Below are 20,502 nucleotides of genomic sequence, written 5' to 3' on the forward strand. Positions count from 1 at the left end.
GGACATCACAGCATGGAATCCATGTGCACTCTGCTTTGCCACTGTCCATTTATCAGTCTTCCAGCAGAGTTTCTTTGGTTTCTGGTTCTGATTGGGTTTGGTTTGGGGCACTTTTCGTGGTACCCTTTAGTTCTTGAGAATTGGAGTCCCTCATCCAAATATGTTTGAGGATACTTTTGTTTGTCCAGGACAGCCCTGAAAAAGGATCAGCAGCTTAATTGTACTGATATTTTATAAGCTATGTATTGAAGTTTTTTGGACTGAAAAATAGTCACTATTACTGATTTTCATTATCTTTTTCTTTTCCCCTTCATTATGTTACCACCCAGGGTTCTTGGGTTCTTTAATCAGTAGAAATTGGTAAAAGGCCAGATGAGAAATTCAGGCAAGGCTTTACTGGGACTCGTGCTGCAGCATGAGCTTCCCTTGCTGGCTCTCTGAGATGAGGTGAGCTGGTCCCTTACATGGGGTGAGAGTCGTGCTGCTGCGTATAGGGATCACGCATAGGATCCTGCTTCTGCTCCCGGGGCCCTACTTTTGCTCCCGACACCTCAGAAGTGACAATTGGGTTTTTGATCTTCTTGTATCTTGTCCATATTTTGCCCTAACTGTGCATGTACACAGTTATTTTTAGTCCCTTACAGTTTCTTTGTATTATGTTGGTCGAGGATAGGAGACATTTGTCCAGGTGCAAGCACTGCAGCAAAGGGTCCCAGGTGCCAGCTTGTCTCAGTTAGGGTCAGGGACATGTTTTCAATAACCCCAGGGAACCACATTAAGCCCTCGCCAGCATATTTATTTGAAGGATAATAGGATATTTGTTTAACATCCTTAAACTCCAAAGAGATACTACTTGAACATATCATTAGTCTGTTTCTCTGTTAGGTCATTTCAGAGCATCATGCTACAATGGCCACGGTTGTTAGATTTACCCTTCTATGGATAATTTTAGTTAAACCCCAAGCCAGAAATATTGTTATTATAATAACAATTATATATAATAACATAGTTTGCAAATGTTACAGGAGGTACAAATAAAAGTATTTAGTTTATTTGAAACCAAACCATTCCTTCAGAGATACTATATGACTCTGAGGGACTTTGGTTGTTGTTTAATATTATATGCTAATTATTTTATTAGCAGCTTCGCTAATATGTCACTTAGTACTTTGAACAACTACATTATACTATTAATGGGGATGTTAACTTTGACTACTCAAAATTGTGTTGCCTAGTGAATTGGCAAATTTTTATCAATTCATTTAATTTATATGACATTTGTCATGATTCAAGTACTAATGTTACTACCATTTTATGAATGAGAAAAAGATACTGGGGCTTAATTAAGGAGGTTAGGTTACTCAAGTATTAAAGCTAATGAGCAGATCCAGGATTCAAGTCCAAGTTTCCAAATTCTTTTTAGCCACTGTTATGTCTTGCCTCTCATAGATGATGATAATAACTAAAATTTGTGGAGTTATTTACCATGCACCTGGCATTAGGGTAGACATTTTATGTAAATTATGTAATTCTCACCACACCATGTGAGGTGACATGCTATTTATTAATCCCATTTTCTAGAGGAGCAAGCTAAAGTTATATAATTTATCCAATTATAAGATAGCTAAGATTTGACTCCAGGTCTACTTGGTTCCAGGGTGGTTCACCATTTTGTTTCACTGAAAACTCACCTACAGTTGCATACTCATATATTTATCTGTCATGTTGACTCTTACTTTTATATAAAATGCCCAACACTGTCTTATTTGGTCTATTGGAGAACTGTCTTGTCTGGTGACTATGGCTTCATTTTTGCCTGATTTAGAGCTCTGTCAGTATGAAATGGCTTGTGGGATATTTAAAAAGTACATTATCTTTTCCTTATTCTCTTTCTGTACTTCTTAACAAATGATACATTCTCATGTCTCAAAATTTTAAAAAGAACAATGAGAATCTCCTTTCCACCCAGTCCCCTAGCCACCTAGTTTCCCTTCCCAGAAGGAATGATCTTACCAAGTTTTGATGTATCCTATCAGAGTTAAGATGTATCTTAAAAGTATGAATTGGGATATTTACTCTATTTTTTAAAAATTGCCATCATAGCAGTTTCTTTAGATTTCTAAAACACTTTGTTACCCTGGAGTTTACAGAATCTAACTCTTGAGTTTTGTTTTGTTTTGTTTTGTTTTGTTTTGTTTTGTTTTGTTTTGTTTTGTTTTGTTTTGCTTTGTAAGAACATTAAAGTACTCTTCTTAACAAATTTGAATTAGTAGTATATAATATAGTGTGATCAAATACAGTCATCATGTTAAACATTAGCTTCTCAGACCTTATTCAGCTTAAACCTGAATGTTTGTGCTCTTTTATTAACCTGTCCTCGTTCCCCCCATGCCCCCAGACCTTGGCAGCCACTTTTCTACTCTCTGGTTCTAAGAATTTGACATTTTTTCTCTTTAAAGTTTCACATATAAGTGATACCATGAAGTATTTTTCTTTCTCCTGCTGGCTTATTTCATGTAGCATAATGCCCTCAAGGTCCATCCATATTGTTGCAAATGGCAGGATTTTCTTCTTTCTGATGGCTGAATAATAGGTGCTGCATTGAAAATGGGAGTGTATGTATGTCTTTGATATCCTGTTTTCATTTTCTTTGGATATATTCCCAGAAGTGGGATTGCTGGATCGTATGGTATTTCTGTTTTCAGTTTTTTGAGGAACCTCCATACTGTTCTCCATAATAGATGCACCAGCTTACATTCCCAATAATGCACAAGGGTTCTCTTTTCTCCACATTCTCACCAACACTTTATCTCTTGTTTTTTTCTTCCAATCTTATTGAGATATAAATTGACATACAGTATTGAAATTCAAGATGTACAGCATAATGATCTGACTTACATATTTCTTGAAATATTACCACAGTAAGTTTACTTAACATCTATCTTCTTATATAGATATAAAAAAAGGAAAAAAAGGGTTTTTTTCTTGTGATAAGAACTCTTTCAGTTTATGCTTAACAACTTTTACATATGCCATAGAACAGTGTCTCTTGTCTTTTTGATAATAGTCATTCTAACAGGTGTGAGGTAATACCTCACTGTGGTTTTGATTTGCATTTTCCTGATGATTAGTGATGTTGAGCAACTCTTAATGTACCTGTTGGTCATTTGTATGTCTTTGGGGAAATGTCTGTTCAGTTCCTCTGCCCTGTTAAAAATCAGATTGTATGGTTTTTTTTGCTGTTGATTGAATAAGTTCTTTATATATTTTGGCTATTAACTCCTTATCATATGTATGATTTGCAAATTTTTTTTCCCATTCTATAGGTTGCCTTTTCATTTTGTTGTTGGCTTCCTTTGCTATGTAGAAGCTTTGTAGTTTGATGTAGTCCTACTTGTTTATTTTTGTCTTTGTTGCCTAGAATGACTTTGTATTTGGGTTAGTGTGGTGTTTCTCTAATTTGCCTGATGATAAGATATCCCAGGGTGCTGTTTATTTGTTAAATGTAATTCCAGTTTCTTTGCTGGATCATACTGAACTGAGAGAGAGCAAATAGTGTTTGTGTTAAAATATATAACAATATATATAACAAAATACTACTGAGCTGTAAAAAAGAATAAAATAATGCCATTTGCAGTAACATGGATAGACCTGGAGATTGTTATACTAAGTAGAGTAAGCCAGAAAGAGAAAGAAAAATACCATATGTTATCACTTATGTGTGGAATCTTTAAAAATGACACGAATGAACTTATTTCCAAAACAGAAACAGACTCACAAACTTATGGCTACCGGGTGGGGAAGGGAGGGGGGGAGGGATAAATTGGGAGTTCAGGATCTGCAGATACTAACTACTATGTATAAAATAGATGAACAACAAGGTCCTACTAGATAGCACAGGAAACTTTATTCAATATCTTATAATAGCCTATAATGAAAAAGAGGATGAAAAGGAATATATATATATATATATATATATATATATAATACATATGTGTAACTGAATTACTATGTTGTATACCAGAAATTAGCAGAGCATTGTAAACCAACTATACTTCAATTAAAATATATATATAATAAATTTGCCATTTTAACCATTTTTCCTCAACATAATGATTGTATTTATTATTTTATTGCTACATTAGAAATGAAAATAAACTGTGAGAAGCTGCAAAGGCATACATACCATGAAGGTTATGGAATGACGGAGATATCCAGTGTAGAAAGTTAAAAGTGGCTTATCCTTTAGGGATGCAAGGACTACATGCACAAAGATCATTAATGGTGAGATTACTGACAGCGTCAGCCAGCTGGAATTTATGCACCAATGGAAAGTTGAAAAATGAAAGTAAGGGACCATTGGCTACCCCTGACTTCTTAGCTAAGGATTATGGGTGAGAAGACATCAGAAGATGCCTAAAATCTCTACAAACACATAGGTTTACAAAAACTAAGCCTAAAACCAACACTCAGGCAATGTTGAAATTTGTTCTTGAGAGGAGATCCCCATGCATAGCCCTGGAGGTTGTCATACTAAGTGAAGTAAGCCAGAAAGAGAAAGAAAAATACTATATGATATCACTTACATGTGGAATCTGAAAAAATGACACAAATGAACTTATTTACAAAACAGAGACAGACTCAGACATAGAAAACAAACTTACGGTTACCAGGGGGGAAAAGGGGAGGTGGAGGGATAAATTGGGATTTCAGCATTTGCAGGTACTAACTATTGTATATAAAATAAATTAACAACAAGGTCCTACTGTATAGCACAGGGAACTATATTCAGTGTCGTGTAATAGCCTATAGTGAAAAGGAGTATGAAAAGGAATATATATAAATATATATACACACACGTATACACATATGTATAACTGAATTACTATGCTGTACACCAGAAATAAACACAACGTTGTAAACTGACTATGCTTCAATTAAAAATATATATATAAAGCAAAATTTGCCTTTTTAATCATTTTAAACAATTTTGAGTGTGCATTTAAGTGATATTAATGACATTCACAGTGTTATGGAACTATCACTACTATCTTTATCTAAAATGTCTTCATCAGCTAGGAGGGTATAGCTCAAATGGTAGAGCACATGCTCAGCACGCATGAGGTCCTGGGTTCAATCCCCAGTACCTCCTCCAAAGATAAATAAATGAATAAACCTAATAAAATAAAATAAAATATCTTCATCACCCCAAACAGAAACTCTGTACTAATTAAGCAATAATAACACTGCCTTTTCCCCTCTCCAAGTCTCTATGATTTGCATACTCTAAATATTTCATATAAGTGAAGTCATGCAATATTTGTCTTTGTGTGTGGCTTATTTCCTTTGTATAATGTATTCAAGATTTGTCCATGTTATAGTATGTGTTAGAACATCATTTCTTTTTCTGGCTGAATGATATCCCATTGTAACTAATAACTTTTAAAAGTGGTCAGTTTTAACTCAGACATCCTTCTCTTTAACATTTCTCTTACATTATTAAAAGTTTTGTGTCTTGCTGAGTGTTGGATGTTGTAAATCAATGTGGTAAATCACCTTGAAAATGTAAGGTATTATGAATTCAGTGACATTTTTGTTTTTTGGTTCCACCTCATTTAGATTTGGGGGCATTGAACCAGTTCTAAATATTCATCTGACCTAGACCCAGCCTCATTTTCTGGCTTTAGAGATGGGGTGGGGCTTGAAGCTACTGGGGATTTTGGCAGGGTATCATGATCTCAGAGTTTTTGCTTTCTCTACTAGAACCCCCATTGGAAATCTGCTACCTCTCAGAGATGGAATTCAGCTCTTTGAACTGGGAAACTAGAACCTTCCCTTCTAGGCACGTGAACAAGTCCTTTTCCCCTGCTGCTCCTTAACCATAGTTAATATGCATATTGATTAATCCCATGCTGTTCTCTAGATGGAATTAGATTAGTGAACAGTAGGGGAATATTTAATTCTTTAATCACTACCATGCAGCATAAATTTATATAAGCTTAAGCATAAAGGTCATAGTTATGTTGTCTAAAATTTACAAGCTTGATCTTGTTCTTTTATCCTTACATACAATACTGAGTTTTTAAGAAACTCTAAATATATTACATTTAATCTTGTTGCATTTAGACTAGTGTCCCTGCCTAAGATGAATCTGACTCTGTATTGTTAACTATTTTCTTAGCCATTCCTCCCAGCTTTGTCGTTTTTAAAATTAATACACATGCCTTACGTCATAATCCAAATTACTGATTAAGTGTTTAATAGTTATGATAAAAATAAAGTCCAGTTGGCACTTCTTTAGAGCTTTTTCCCCAAGGAAAATGTAGAATTTTTAATCAACACTCTTTATGTGGTGGGGAGGGTATAGCTCAGGGTAGAGTGCATGCTTAGCTGGGTTCCATCTCCAGTAGCTCCAGTAAACAAATGAATAAAACCTAATTACCTCCTCCTCCTCAAAAAAAACCCCCTCTTTATGTTTATAATCTTCAGCCAGATTTGTATGACCCTAACTATAATTATTCAGTCTACAATATACTATATTATCTAAAATATACTGTTATGAGACCTTGTCAAGTACTTTCTTAAATAAAGTCAGCATATATTTATCTTAATTCTTATTAGTTAATTTGATCACTATACCATTTTAAATTTCTGGAACATGATCTTTGTCACAACATAGAATCTAACTTTTTGTAACTTCTAGGCTGGCTTTATAGTCAGGCATATGTGGTTATTGGTCTACTTCTTATATGTGATCTCTTAGCAGGAGAGGTATATATATACATTTTTTTCTGATTTATAAACCTCTTAGGTTCTTTTTTTTTTCTTTCCATTTGCCTATTTTTTAATTGGGTGTTTTTCTTTTTGTTAATGGATATAGAATCCTAGGCTCTGTGTGTGTGTGTTTTGCTTTCAGCACTTTAGAAGTGTTTCTTCTGTTACCTTCTGGCTTACATTGTTTCTGATTAGAAGTCAGTGATTATTTTTATTTTTATTTTTGTTTTGCTATGTATGTGTCCTTTTTTCCCTCAGGGCTTTTCAGGATTTTTTCTGTCATTGTTTCTCAGTAATGTATGATACACTTTAGTTTGGTTTTCTATGTTTATCTTGTTTGAGATTCTTTGTGCATCTTGGATCTGTGAGTTTATCATCAGACTTAGGAGATACTAGCCACTGTTCTTTAAATATGTCTTCCACCCACCCCCTTCCCTTTTCTTGGCCTCTAGTTATATGTATGTAAAAATGGTTGGTGATTTTTCACATTGCTTGAGACTCTGATTATTATCTCTCTTTTATTTACTTTCTATCTCTCTCCTGCCCCTCATTTTTAGCTTTTTTTCCTCTGTAATTTTTTTTCCAAACTGTACTTCAGTTTGGATAGTTACTATTACCTTGTCTTCAAATTCAGTGATCTTTTATTTGCCTGTGTTAAATATGCTGTTAAAGCTCTAAACTTTGTATTTCAGATGTTGTATTTTTTCACTCTAAAAATTCCATGTTTCTTTTAAAATAGTTTCAATTTCAGTGTTCATATTTTCATTTAAATCCTTAAGCGTATTTGTAATAGCTGTTTCCAACTTCTTGTATACCAGTTTTTATCATATTTGTCATTCTTTTGCTTGTATTTTTTCTAGAGATTGGTTAATTTGCCTTCTTCTTACATTTAGTAATTGTTTATATATGCTGGACATTGTAAACTTTATGTATCGAGCACCTGAATTTTGTTGTCTTTATTTAAAGAGTGCTGACACATTTTTATTCTAGCGTACAGTTTAATTAGTTCCAGATTAATATAATCCCTTTGAGGCTTGCTGTAAAGTTTTGTTATGTTAGGTTTTGAGTAGCCTTTACTCTAAAATCTAGTTTAGCTCTAATACCATGGATTGACTCTTCTGGGGTTTTACTAAATTCACTGGATGTTAATTGAGGTCTCTTTTCTGTCTGACTGGTCAACTCCATTTGACCTTTGAGCTTTGAGTACTATTCAGCTTTCCGATTCCTGGTAGTTGTTTCCTTAGTATTTTGTTCTTTGCTTGTGGAATTTACTCTATGAATTCATCTTATTATTCATTCAGAATTTCAAGGGGCCTTTTATTATTTTCTGGAGCTAAGTGTGACTCTATCTTATGATATTCCTATATGGAATTTATAGAAAATAAAAAATGTGATTGGTATTATGAAATACATTTGCAATGGACTCTTCTCTGCGAAGACAGTAATGTAAACAAAAGTACTTTTTATCTGTAAAAGAAAAAATCTTTTTAACACATATATATAGAATCAGAGTTTGAATTTAAATTGCAGTATTTCAAATTTTATGAGTACTAAGTATGTTTTATGCAAGTAAGTACTTAGTGTTTTAATAGTTTATATACCGTGGGTCTTATGGTGTGCTCGAATTATTCGCTGAACTTCACCAGCATACAGTGTGACTCCTTTTGTCACATGTTTGTATTCATGTTATGTATCTGTCATAGGTTACCTAAAGATCGTTTTTTAGGCATCAGGTTCTTTGGGAAAGGGTATCTTTTTTGACTTTTAACTTCTGTGCTATTTTCTTTTCTAATTCTGTGTCAGTCAGTGTAGATTATGCTTTGCTTTTTTAACAGATGTACCCTCCAAAATACCTTGAGATAACATAAGGTTATTTTTCATTCATAAAAATTCTATTGATGGAGTTGGGTGACTCTCCATGGCAACTTTTTTGTTGCTTCAGCTTTTCAGGCAGTGTCCATTTCCCTCATTTTTCTTTTCTTTTTTCCTGCACTGAAGCCAGAATGCTGATTTGCAATTTGTTACTCATTTATAAGATAATAGTGTACGTTTGCGTGGGTCTTTTTTACTATGAGTTTTTTTGAGGTATATTTGATGTCCATTTTTATTATGTAAGTTTCAGGTGTACATCACAATGATTCTAATTTTTAAATATATTCCACTTATAGCTGTAAAATATTGGCTATATTCCCTGTGTTGTACAGTATATCCTTGTAGCTTATTTATTTTATATATAGTAGCTTGTACCTCTTAAGCCCCTACCCCTATCTTGCCTCTCCCCCACTGGTAACCACTGGTTTGTTCTCTATATCTGTGAGTCTTTTTCTTTTTTGCTGTGTTCACTAGTTTTTTTTTTGTTTGTTTTTGTTTAGATTCCACATGTAAGTGATGTCATATAGTATTTGTCTTTCTCTGTCTGATTTATTTCACTTAGCATAATACCCTCTGAGTCCATCTATATTGTTGAAAATGGCAAAATTTCATTCTTTTTTTTATGGCTGAGTAGTGTTCCATTTGTGTGTGTGTGTGTGTGTGTGTGTGTGTGTGTGTGTGTGTGTGTGAGTGTGTGTATCTCACATCCATCATCTTTATCCATTCTTCCTTTGGTGGGCACTTAAGTTGCTTCCATATCTTGGCTATTGTAAATAATGCTACTATGAACATGGGGGACACGTATCTTTCTGAATTAGTGTTTTTGTTTGGCAGTGTCAATTCTTTGGTATTTGCGTATTAGAAAGAGCTTCTATTGGGGGAGGGTATAGCTCAAGTGATAAGAGTGCATGCTTTGTATGCATGAGGTCCTGGGTTCAATCCTCAATACCTCCTCCAAAAATAAACAAATAGATAAACCTAATTACCCCCCCCCAAACAAAACGAAAAAAGAAAGAACTTCTATAAATCAACAAGCGTAGTGGAGGTCATGCTAGAGAGGGGTCTCTTGCAATTAGGTAGTTGGCCCAGAAGTGGTGCCTGTCATTTCTACCCATAATCTTTTGGCCAGAAGTAGTCATACAGCCCTATTCAGTCGTAAAGAGTGTGAAGGAATGTTGCCATGCCTTATGCCCCCAAAAGAGGAGAAGTACATTTGTGAGAGCATCGAGTCTCTTCTTCAATTTCTAGGCCCAGTATTCTCATGCTTTATGTTCTCAAACTCCCTTTTGAAGTTATCATTTAGAATTATCTTCTCATTATCCTACCTCCCTGTTACCTTAGTTCAGTGATGCCCTTTAGAAATATTGAAACATTTAATCCATATCAACATATAATGATTAACTTAGTCGGAGATGAAATGGAAAAGATTGTATGTACATGGGAGTACTAGTATGGAGATGAAATGGAAAAGATTGTATGTACATGGGAGTACTAGTATCCATTCATGATATGTTTTAGTTTCCTAGCTCTGTCCACTGAAAAGTTTGAGAAACAGTCACTAATATCCAAGCTCTAAGCCCCCCTAGTACCTGGATGGTAACCTCTAAATATCATTTCCCACTTAAAAAAACCAGGGCTGCTTGGAAAGATGTTTGATTCTAGGTCTGGGCCACGAAATTTTTAAAATGAGCTTGGAATCATATAAAAAGGATTCAGGAGCCAGTATGGAGAGTCTCCCTTTACAGAGGGATGGGCAAAGATGGCAAATTTGATCATCAATATGGATAATTGTAAGGAGATCGAAATGTATCAAATACGGTATTTTTAAAAATACCCCTTTTGGACACAGGAGTTTCCAAGACTACCCCTAGATTGATGATTCACAGGAAGGGCTCACAGGACTCAGCATATAGTCATACTGACTACTGTGATTTATTGTAGTGAAAGGATACAAAGCAAAATCAGCAAAGAGAAAAGGCATATGGTGCAAAGTCTGGAGGAAACCAGGTACAAGCTTCCAAGAGTTCTCTTCCAGTGGAGTCACACAGGATGTCCTTTGTTCCTTTAGCAATAAGTTGTGGCAATAGGTGTGAAATGTCTCCCAGAGAAGCTCTTTAGAGAGACTCAGTGCTCAGGGCTTTTATTGGAGCTGGTCACATAGGTATCTTCTACCTGTTACATACTAAAATGCCAGTCTTCCAGAAGAAAAGCAGATGTCGAGCATAAATCACATTGTTTTCACAGTTTAGGAAGTTAGCCACATTTCACATTTAGGGAATAGTGGAAACCTCCCTGAAATCCAAGTTTACAGATACCAGTCAAGAGCCAAACTTGCAAGCAGACCTAAGGATAGCAGTCCCAGGTCTTCTGTGTTCTCTTTTTTCTGCTCAGATACCTTTGAAAGTTGCTGGGAAACCACTTGTTATTTAAAAAACTGATTAATGAAGGAAAAGAATCTAGCATTTATTCTGGCTGTTCTATAGAAAGTATATCTCAGGGTAACCAAATAGTAGATTAGGAGAATTCTCTCTTACAGAAATATTCCAGCAAATAAACAGAAGAATGGAAGAGTTATAATTATCAGGATTTTTTAACCTTTAACGAATTTATGAATATAGGCAATGATTATTAGTGGCTACGAATATCACAAAAAGAGAGATAAGCAGTCATTATGTGCCTCCTCATGGAGACACAATAGCACCAACTGGGAGATGGTTCTTGCCAAAAAATATAACTTAAATGTGATCAATTCTCTGGATCTAACTACCACTTTACAAGAAATACAGAGGACAGAAGATACAGTCATCAAAATGCAGACTTTGGGAAACTCCACAGGACAAACATCTTGGTTCCTTCAGCAAATAAATTGCAATGAAAAAGAGAAAAGGGTGAGAAGAAGAAAGAGCAAAAGAAAACCTACAGATCAAGCGACTTAAAAGATTAGAGACCAGTTATATATTTTAGATCCCCAGTTGGACAAACAAGTTGAAAAAAAATTATGAGACAGTGGGAAAATGTGAATACTGACTATATATTTGATTACGCTGAGGAATTTCTGTTTGTTTTTGTCTCAGTCCATTCAAGCTGCTATAACAGAATACCACATTCTGGGTGGCTTATAAACAGGATTTATTTCTCACAGTTCTAGAGGCTAAGAAGTCTTGAGATTAAGGTGCCTGCAGATTCAGTGTCTGGTGAGGACCCACTTCTTGATTCATAGATGGCTATCTTTTCACTGTCTTCACGTGGCAGAAGGGGCGAGGGAGCTTTCTGAGGCCTCTTTGGTAAGAGCACTAATCCCATTCACCCCCCAATCAGCCCCCAAAAGTCCCACTTCACATTGGATTTCAACATGAATTTTGGAAAGACAGGTTTTTTTTTAAGTTGTGATAATGACATTATGGTTATACTTTAAAAGTGTCTTGTAGACATACACAATAAAAATTTATATATAGAATTAAGAATAAACTGTATAGCAGTTTTTTTTAAGCACAGAAAGTTTCTTGTTATTTAGACATTTCCAGAAAAATCAGTTCTTCATTAACAAATTTAGATCAGCTAAATTTGATGTAAGAAAACTGGATTTGATAGAAATAACATCTTCAAAAAATAGTACAGAAAATTTTTGATATGGAGAAAAACCAATTGGTAGTCAAATCATTAAAATCTTAAATGGAAAAGCACCGATCATCATGAAAATTATGTAAAATGAAATGAAAATTTGAGAACATTAATTTGGTTTGTTGAATGTTTTACACCATTTAAAAGGTGTAATAGTTTACTCAGGAAAAATATTTTCCAAGGCAAAAGGCATGAGCTCATCGATGCTGAATTAATTCTTACTAATTTACAAAGTGGAATCAAGCTCAGATTTCTGCCTTTTGCCCTGAGACTAGCATTTCCCACACAGGAACCGCTCTTCAACCTGAGTCCTGGAATGAGAAGACATGTGACACATTGCTCCTATAGTGGAATGGAACTAAGGCTCAGGTAGTTAAGGGATTTGCCCAAGATCACATAGCTGGTAAATTAATAAAGCCTGGCTTCAGACTGAGGACTCCCTGACTCCAAAAGCTGTAATATGAAACCGTATGCATCACTTACTACTTTGCCCAAGGAATAGTGGAATACCCTTGTACCTTAAGTCCAAAAGAACGTGGAATGAGAAGGACCCGGGCCTAGAGCATCAATTGAGACAAGACACAACCTTTTCTTAACTCTGGAGACCTACACACATTTGCCTTTTTTAACCTTTTAACTAACTGTTTGGCAAGGGGTAGGTTCTTGGTACAAGTCTTTTTTTTTTTTTTTTTTTTTTTTTTTTTTTTTGTTAATGCAGACCAATTTCCCTCTCTTCTCAACTAATCATATTTACTGGATGATATCATTGTCTGAAAGGATTCTAGTGAGATCATTACCACAAGCATCAATTTTATACAGCAGTATAACAGTATGCCAAGTCTCCATCTGGATATTAATGGCTACCAAATGTTTAAGAAAATGTCTGTTTTTTTGTTCTTTATCTTTTAATAGCTGTAGAAAATTATTAGAGGAATTTTAAAATAAAGATCTTATAGCAAGTTATATTAATAATAATAGTTAACACATATGCTTTTTTAAAAAGTAACATCACAATATCCTTGCTATCCTGTGCATAGTCCCTCTCATCATTCCTAAAAACAGTGTGAATAATAATGAGCATAGCACTTAATATTTCATAAATGTTAAAGCACTGTCAGTTGTAAGATGATTGTTGATTTAAAAGTAACTTTTTGGGGTGAAAAAAGATTACATTTGATGTGTGAGATGCATGATGATTTCTGGAACATTAATAAAAGGTGGAAAATACATATATCTTAGAATTCAGGAAATAATGGCGATTTTTTTTTCCTGGGACTCCTTTCCTCATCTGTCAGATGAACTTTTGAACTTTATTGTTTTAGAAAGTTATTGCTGTACTTGTATGCTGGGAGTGAGGTGCCAGTATATTTTCAGCATTTTAACCAAATGTATTTTTTAAAAATCTACACTTTGAGAATACTTGCAAAACTAAACATCATATCTTACCCAAAATTTCTTGGTTAATTTTTACCCTTATTATTTTACTCTTTTTGTATTAAAGTCAGTGATGTGGTCAAAAGTGAAGAGAGTGTACTATCAAGCTAAAGTGGGGAGAAACAGGACACCAAGAACTTCGTGTCTGTAAATTGAGTTTGTGATCATTTGAAATTTCTTGATCTTCAATATATTTCACCAAAATGGTGTACATCTTTATGGTGATGTCTTTCATTTCATACAGTACTATAGAATGTATATAATTGTACTGTAGAACTATGAAGTGGTTAAGAGTTTAGTTTCAGGAGCCTAGGCTTGAATCTTGACCCTACCACTTCATTTGTATGGCTCTGCACAAGTTAACTTAAATCTCCTTGGGCTCTAGTTTTCCTCAGCCATAAAATAGGAACACCAGTAATATCTTCCTCATGGAATCATCTTGAGGCTTAATGCTGGTAAAGCACTTAGGACAACAGTCATATGCCACATAATGACCATTGAAGTGTTAGCTGTTGTTTTTATTACTATAATAAAAATTTATTAATGGAGTTAATGTTGAGTTAAACACAACATTTTGTGTTTTTGTGCTATGATTAATTTCTTGCTGACTGACAATGTAAAGATCAAGGTACGTGGTATGACGCAGTATACAACAGGATGCTTTCAATTCCTCTTCCAATTCCTTCTGTGCTATTGATATATGTTTTACTTTTACATATGCTATAAACTCATTAAATTTTTACTATTATTCCTTTAGCCAGCCAGTTACCTTTTAGAATAATTAAAAATAAGAAAACAAGTAAATTTTATATTTACCTTCATTTATGCTATTTTCTACTCTTATTTCTTTGTGTAGATACATGTATCTGTTTGGAATCATATTTCCTTCAGCCTGAAGTACTTTCTTGTGTCCTTGTGTGTAGTAAGTTTTCTGGTAATGACGTCTCTGTTTTAATTTTCCTGAAAAAGTTTATTGTTCTTTCTTTTTCAAAGATATATTCATTGGGTATAGGATTCACAGTTTTGTTTTTGTTTTTGTTTTTGTTTTTGTTTTTGTTTTTGTTTTTGTTTTAGTGCTTTCAGTGTGTCACTTCACTGTTTTCTGGCTTATGTAGTGTTTGATGAGAAATGTTTCTCTCAATGTAATTTGTTTTTTTTTTCCTCTGGCTGCCTTAAAGATTTTCGTTTTATCTTTTGTTTCAAATAGTTTGGATATGATTTGTCCAGTTGATTTTGGGGGCGAGGGTTAGAGGTGTGATTTATCCTCCCTGTTCTCTGAACAGCTTCTATCTGTATAGTTTTATGTCTTTATTAGTTTTGAAAAATTCTCAGTCTTTAGCTCCACCTGTTTCTTCTGCCTCATCCTCTTTTCTTCTAGGATTTCGATTACGTGTAAAATCATTTGATATTTTCTCACAGCTCTTGGGTTTTCTGTTTTGTTCCCTCCCATCACCACATTCTTTTCCGCTCTGTGTTTCATTTTGGATAATCTCTAACTTGATTCTGTTGAGTTTACTGTTGAGCCAGTCCAAAGGTTTTTTTTTTTAATTTTAATTTATTTATTTAATTTTTTTTGTTAGGGGGTGATAACCAAAGATTACCATGTTTTTCCTTTGTCAGTATGTGAGGTTTGGGTTTTTTTCTTTTCTTCCTTGTGTGACTTACAATTTGTGGTGGGAAGGTGGATGTTTTGTATCAGACAGCAGAGATTGAGCTAATAATAGTGTTTATGCCTGGCTAGGTCTTTAGCATGAGTAGTTGAGTCAGTCTAGTCTGTAGATGAGCTGTTTCTTGTGTTGCTATGGCTACCCACAGTGCACTCTAGGCTTCAAATTCCAGTTTAGGGTTACCTTTTTTACAGTAGAGGCCTGTTTGCCAGAAGACTCTTTTCCAATGTCTGCTCTACCTTGATCTTTTGAGCTTATTTTCTCTTTGTTTCTGTACCTCAGAGAAGATGTCTCTCCACACCTTTCCGCCTCCTTCAGCAGTGGACTGCTTGCTGTTATTTATTCCTCAGTGTTTGCTGGCCCAGTGGCGGGGGTGGCTGAGGGGTACAAATGTGGGGAACATTCTCTGTTGTCCTATTTCTGTCTCAGTTTAGGCAGTCATTGTGTCTCTGGATCTTGGAGGGTGAGACTTCCTCAGTGATTCTGCCTCTCCCCTAATGATAGAGCATTTTTAAAGGTCTGAGGTTAAGATGTTTTCCTATTCCTCCCCCAGGGATAGAGTATTTTTTTCTGTTACTTTCTTCTGTTTATGGAGGGGCCAACTAGAAATCGTTATTCCACAAAGTATATTTGCTATGTTCTTTTTATGTTTTTTATCTTTCTGATCTGGAGCCATCTCCCTATGCTAGTTTTTGCTATCAGTGGCACTAGAGACACACAGTTTTTGCATCAGCTGTCAAAATGTTATTAAATGTACTTATAAATATCATTTAATGAATATGTATTTTCATATGTTGACCATTTAAGTTTCATTTTTTGAATTATCTTTAATCATGTATTTTAGTGACAGACTATGCATAGCAGATACTAGATCGGGTTATTTTGTTTTCTTTTTAAACAGCACAGCACTTCTGACACCAAATATGTGGGGTTTTTCCCCCACATTAATCAGTTCTCCAACTCTCTGGGCACCAACTGGATGTCCTACAATTCAGCTCAGTTCTGATACCAAGTAACCAGGGTTAGCGCAGACCCCACAGGTCTGCCCCCTTCTTCAGAAGATGCCAGTTGCAGGTCCTAGACTCTGTACTTCTGACCAATCAGCTGTAAGTCAAGGGTTCCCATGTCCCCCTCCTGGGATTCAAAAATTTGCTTCAGAATGGCCCGCAGAACTCAGGAAGTCACCTTCTTACCAGTCTATTATTATAAAGGATACAACTTAGGAGCAGCCAAATGGAAAGAGATGTGTGGGGTGTGATGGGGAGTAGGTAGGAGGAAGGGGATGGTGCACAGAGCTTCCATGTCCTTTCTGGGAGTAACACCCTTCTTGCACCTTGATGTGTACACCAGCAAACCCTGGAGTTCAGGAGTTTTTACATAGGCATGATTGATTAACTCACTTGCCATTAGTGATTAGCTTCAGCCCCTCTCCCTTTCCCTGAGATTAGGAAGTGGGGCTGAAAGTTCTAACCCTCTAATCACAGCATTAGTTTCTCTGACTACCAGCTCCCAAGCTTTGTAAGGACCCACCGAGAGCCACTTTATTAGCATAAATTCAGGTACAGTTGAGAGGGGCATGTTATGAATAACAGAAGATGCTTCTTTCACTTATATCACTCTGGGAATTCCAAACATTTTAGAAGCTTTTATGTTAGGAACCTGGAGGAAGACCAAATAAATGTTTGTTATATCACACTATCACCCTAGGCGTTCAACAAAGAATTGTTGAATGAATGAATTTATGTGATTGATGTTACTATCCCTTTCTTTAATGGAATAGCTTTTCTTCTTTATTTCTGAGTACTTTAATACTCAATTCTAAGAGTGTAAAGAAGTCTTTTGTATTTCCTTCTTTTTTTAACTTAAAGAAATCAAATATATTTGACATATAACATTGTATAAATTTAAAGTGTACAACATGTTAATTTGTACATTTATATATTGCGATTTAATTGCCATTGTATTTCTGAATATTCACTTAGAGAATGTTGATCTTTCAAATCAAGTTGATGTGTATAAGTTTAACAGAGTTTGAAGGATGTTCTCTCATTGCACAAAATTCTTATCACATTATTGGGACTATTGAGGGGGGAGGAACTTACCTCCTTGACCTTGATGAGTACTCTCCAGAGAAGGTGTGTCATCTAGTGATATATGTACTTTAGAGCAGATACAGTATATTCTTGGCTGAGTGCAATAACAGGTGTAAAGGAGGAAGAGGAGGAAGGACCTTTGTAGTAAATCATTGCACTTAAGTTTGCCAGGGCCTTGTTTGAATTGGAGATAAGATTTGTTAAAGCTGATATCAGCCTCAAATTCCTCAACAACTGAAACATCTAAGGTTGGCTTTATCATTTTCTTCTAGGTGATTTACTGTTCTTTTGGTGGAACATCCAAAGGACTGCACTTCAATAACTTAATAGTTGGACTTGTCCTTCTTACAAGAGGCAAAGATGAAGAGAAAGCAAAATGTAAGTACTTTTACTGTCTCAAAATGTAAAAAATACTACATCTGGTGCAGAATAATCTACCTCAAAATTTTGATGACGTTCCAAGGATTTGAATTGATATTTCTTCAAAGAAGATATACAAGTAACCAATAAGCACTAGAAAAATGCTAAACATTAGTTATTTGGGAAATATAAGTTAAAGTTAGCAATGAGATACCACTTCACACTCACTGGGATGGCTAAAATAGATAGTATTAATATTGGTGAGGTGAGGATGTGGAAAAGTTGTAACCCTCATACGTTGGTGCTGAAAATGTAAAATAATGCAGCCACTTTGGAAAATTGGCAGTTCCTCAGACCATTAAACATTGAGTTTTCGTATGACCCAGCGATTCTACTCCAAGGTACATACCCAAGAAAATTGCAAACATATATTCATTAGGAAAAAAATGTTCATAACAGCATGTTTGTAACAGTCACAAAATGAAAACAGCCATAATGCCCATCAGCTGATGGGTTCAGCTGAGTAACTCACAGTGAAGAAAAATGTGGCAATGAATATATGTATGTTCATGTATAACTGAAAAATTGTGCTCTACACTGGAATTTGACACAACGTTGTAAAATGAGTATAACTCAAAAAAAAAAGTTTAAAAAAAACTGATGGGTTCAGCTGAAACAAAATATGATATAACCAGCAATAGAATATTACTCACCAATAAGAAGGAATAAAATACTTTGTAGGAGCAGAAAAAATTTTCCTTCTTCCCTTCTGTATCATAATTAAATTGATATAAGACAGATTAACAGGAGAAAAACAAACAAATTTTATATGTATGTCCGTGAGACCCATAAAAATACGAGACCCAAAGAGCAGCCAGGTAATTGAGGCTTATATAACATTCTGAGCTAAGGAAAGGGACAGGAGTCTTGGGGGTACAAAGGGAAGGAAATCCATTCACTGGAAGGCAGCAGAGATGTTTGGAAAACAAAGGCTGCCCAGTTATGCAGGTAAGTTTCTTAGGTAAAAAGGTTTCCGTGATAATAGCTCTCTTTCTGGTATTTGCCCCCTTTTTTAATGTAAATTTAGACTGTTGAAGGGGAGGGAACAGAGGTTTTCCTTAATCTGCTGAGTTTCTATTGCCTTTAAGCTCAGAACAATTCTCATGCCAAAATGACATATTCAGGGGCAACAAATTCAACTCTCCTCCAACTGATATATGCTACAACATGGATAAACCTGAAAACATGTTAAGTGATAAATGCCAGTCAAAATAGGCCACACATTATATGGTTCCAGTTATATGAAATGTCCAGATTAGGCAAATCTATAGAGACAGAATATAAATTAGTGGTTGCCAGAGGCAAGGGTGAGAGGGAAATGGAGAGCTACTGCTAATGAGTATGGAGTTTCTTTTGGGGTAAAAATGTTCTGAAATTAGATAGCGGTGACTGTTGCACAATCCTGTAAATATACTAAAAACCACTGAATTGTACATTTTAAAAGGGTGAATTGTATGAAATTTGCATTATATCTCAATAAAGCTACTATTTAAAAAACAATTCTGGTGACATAGACTTAGTAATCTCTTCTTGCCGTACTTCACAAATACACCAAAAGTTCATTTACTTTATAATGTTTTATACAAATTCTTGGTAAAATGTTTCTTTTTAACGGTTTTATTTTTAACTTCAGAGATTAAGTTTATTAGGTCAGTTATCTAAGCCTAGAAGAGAATGGCACCTCATCTATGACTTAAGTCCTACTAAGAAGGGAAATGTTATGATGAGAGGGCATCATTTACTGCCTAAACATGAAAGGGAAGATAGCCTTACATTCATTGTCCATATGTGTTTCCTAGGATATTCATTTATTTTACTTCATTTTTAATTTATTCATTTAATTACTTCTACTATTTTCTGTCTCCTCATTCATTTCTTTGAGGTCCCCAGAGATAAATCTGCTCTTACCTAGGGTATTAATAAGCAAAGGAAATTTTATTGGAAAATTTCCAGGGGAAGTTTAGGAAGGTGTTTATATTAAACAGAGAATGACATTTTGCTTTAAAAATCCCTGGGTTTTTACCCTTGCCCGCTGGATGCTGGTCTTTCTCTCTGCTTTCTTCCTTTTCTAACCTACACTCTTAACTGCATCTAAATCTCTCAGAATCTTCTTACTTCTGACTTTAGACTGTTGTTCTTAATCTGTTTCCTTTTTTACAGTTTTATTGAGGTATAATTGACATACAATAAAATGCACATATTTAAAGCATGTAGATTTTGATACGTTTTGAAGCATGTATATATCCACGTTATCACAATGAGGCTGATGAACATACCCAGAAACCCGATTTTGTGTATTGGAATTGAACTGTGACCCTGGTTTTTTCAAATTAGCATCCCTCTACCAACAAACACATGCTCTGGCTCCAGGCAGCCAGTAAATAAAGATAACCAATTTGGAGGTCACAAACACCTATATTTTAAATTTTTAATAATTTTTATTATACAGTTGTATTAGTTTCCTAGGGCGGCTGTTACAAATACCACAAACTGGATGTCTCAAAACAACAGAAATGTATTATCTCTGGATATAATTCTGAAGGCTAAAAGTCCAAAATTAAGATGTTAGCAGGTTCTTGCTCCCTCTGAAATCTCCAGGGAACAACCCTTCCTTTTTCCCA

General features: G+C 35.0%; 1 protein-coding gene across 2 annotated transcripts in view; it reads left to right on the forward strand.

Moving 5' to 3' along the window:
- The window catches only part of USP32 (ubiquitin specific peptidase 32), a 166,706-nt gene that overhangs the window by 58,905 nt on the left and 87,299 nt on the right, over window positions 1-20,502 (forward strand). For both annotated transcript variants that reach the window (XM_064494998.1, XM_064494999.1), the window contains exon 3: window positions 17,734-17,839. In XM_064494998.1, the coding sequence (XP_064351068.1) occupies window positions 17,734-17,839 (106 nt within the window). The remainder of the gene's footprint in view (window positions 1-17,733; window positions 17,840-20,502) is intronic.

The sequence above is a fragment of the Camelus dromedarius genome, chromosome 16 (genome assembly GCF_036321535.1).
Source record: "Camelus dromedarius isolate mCamDro1 chromosome 16, mCamDro1.pat, whole genome shotgun sequence".
Taxonomy (NCBI): Eukaryota; Metazoa; Chordata; class Mammalia; order Artiodactyla; family Camelidae; genus Camelus; species Camelus dromedarius.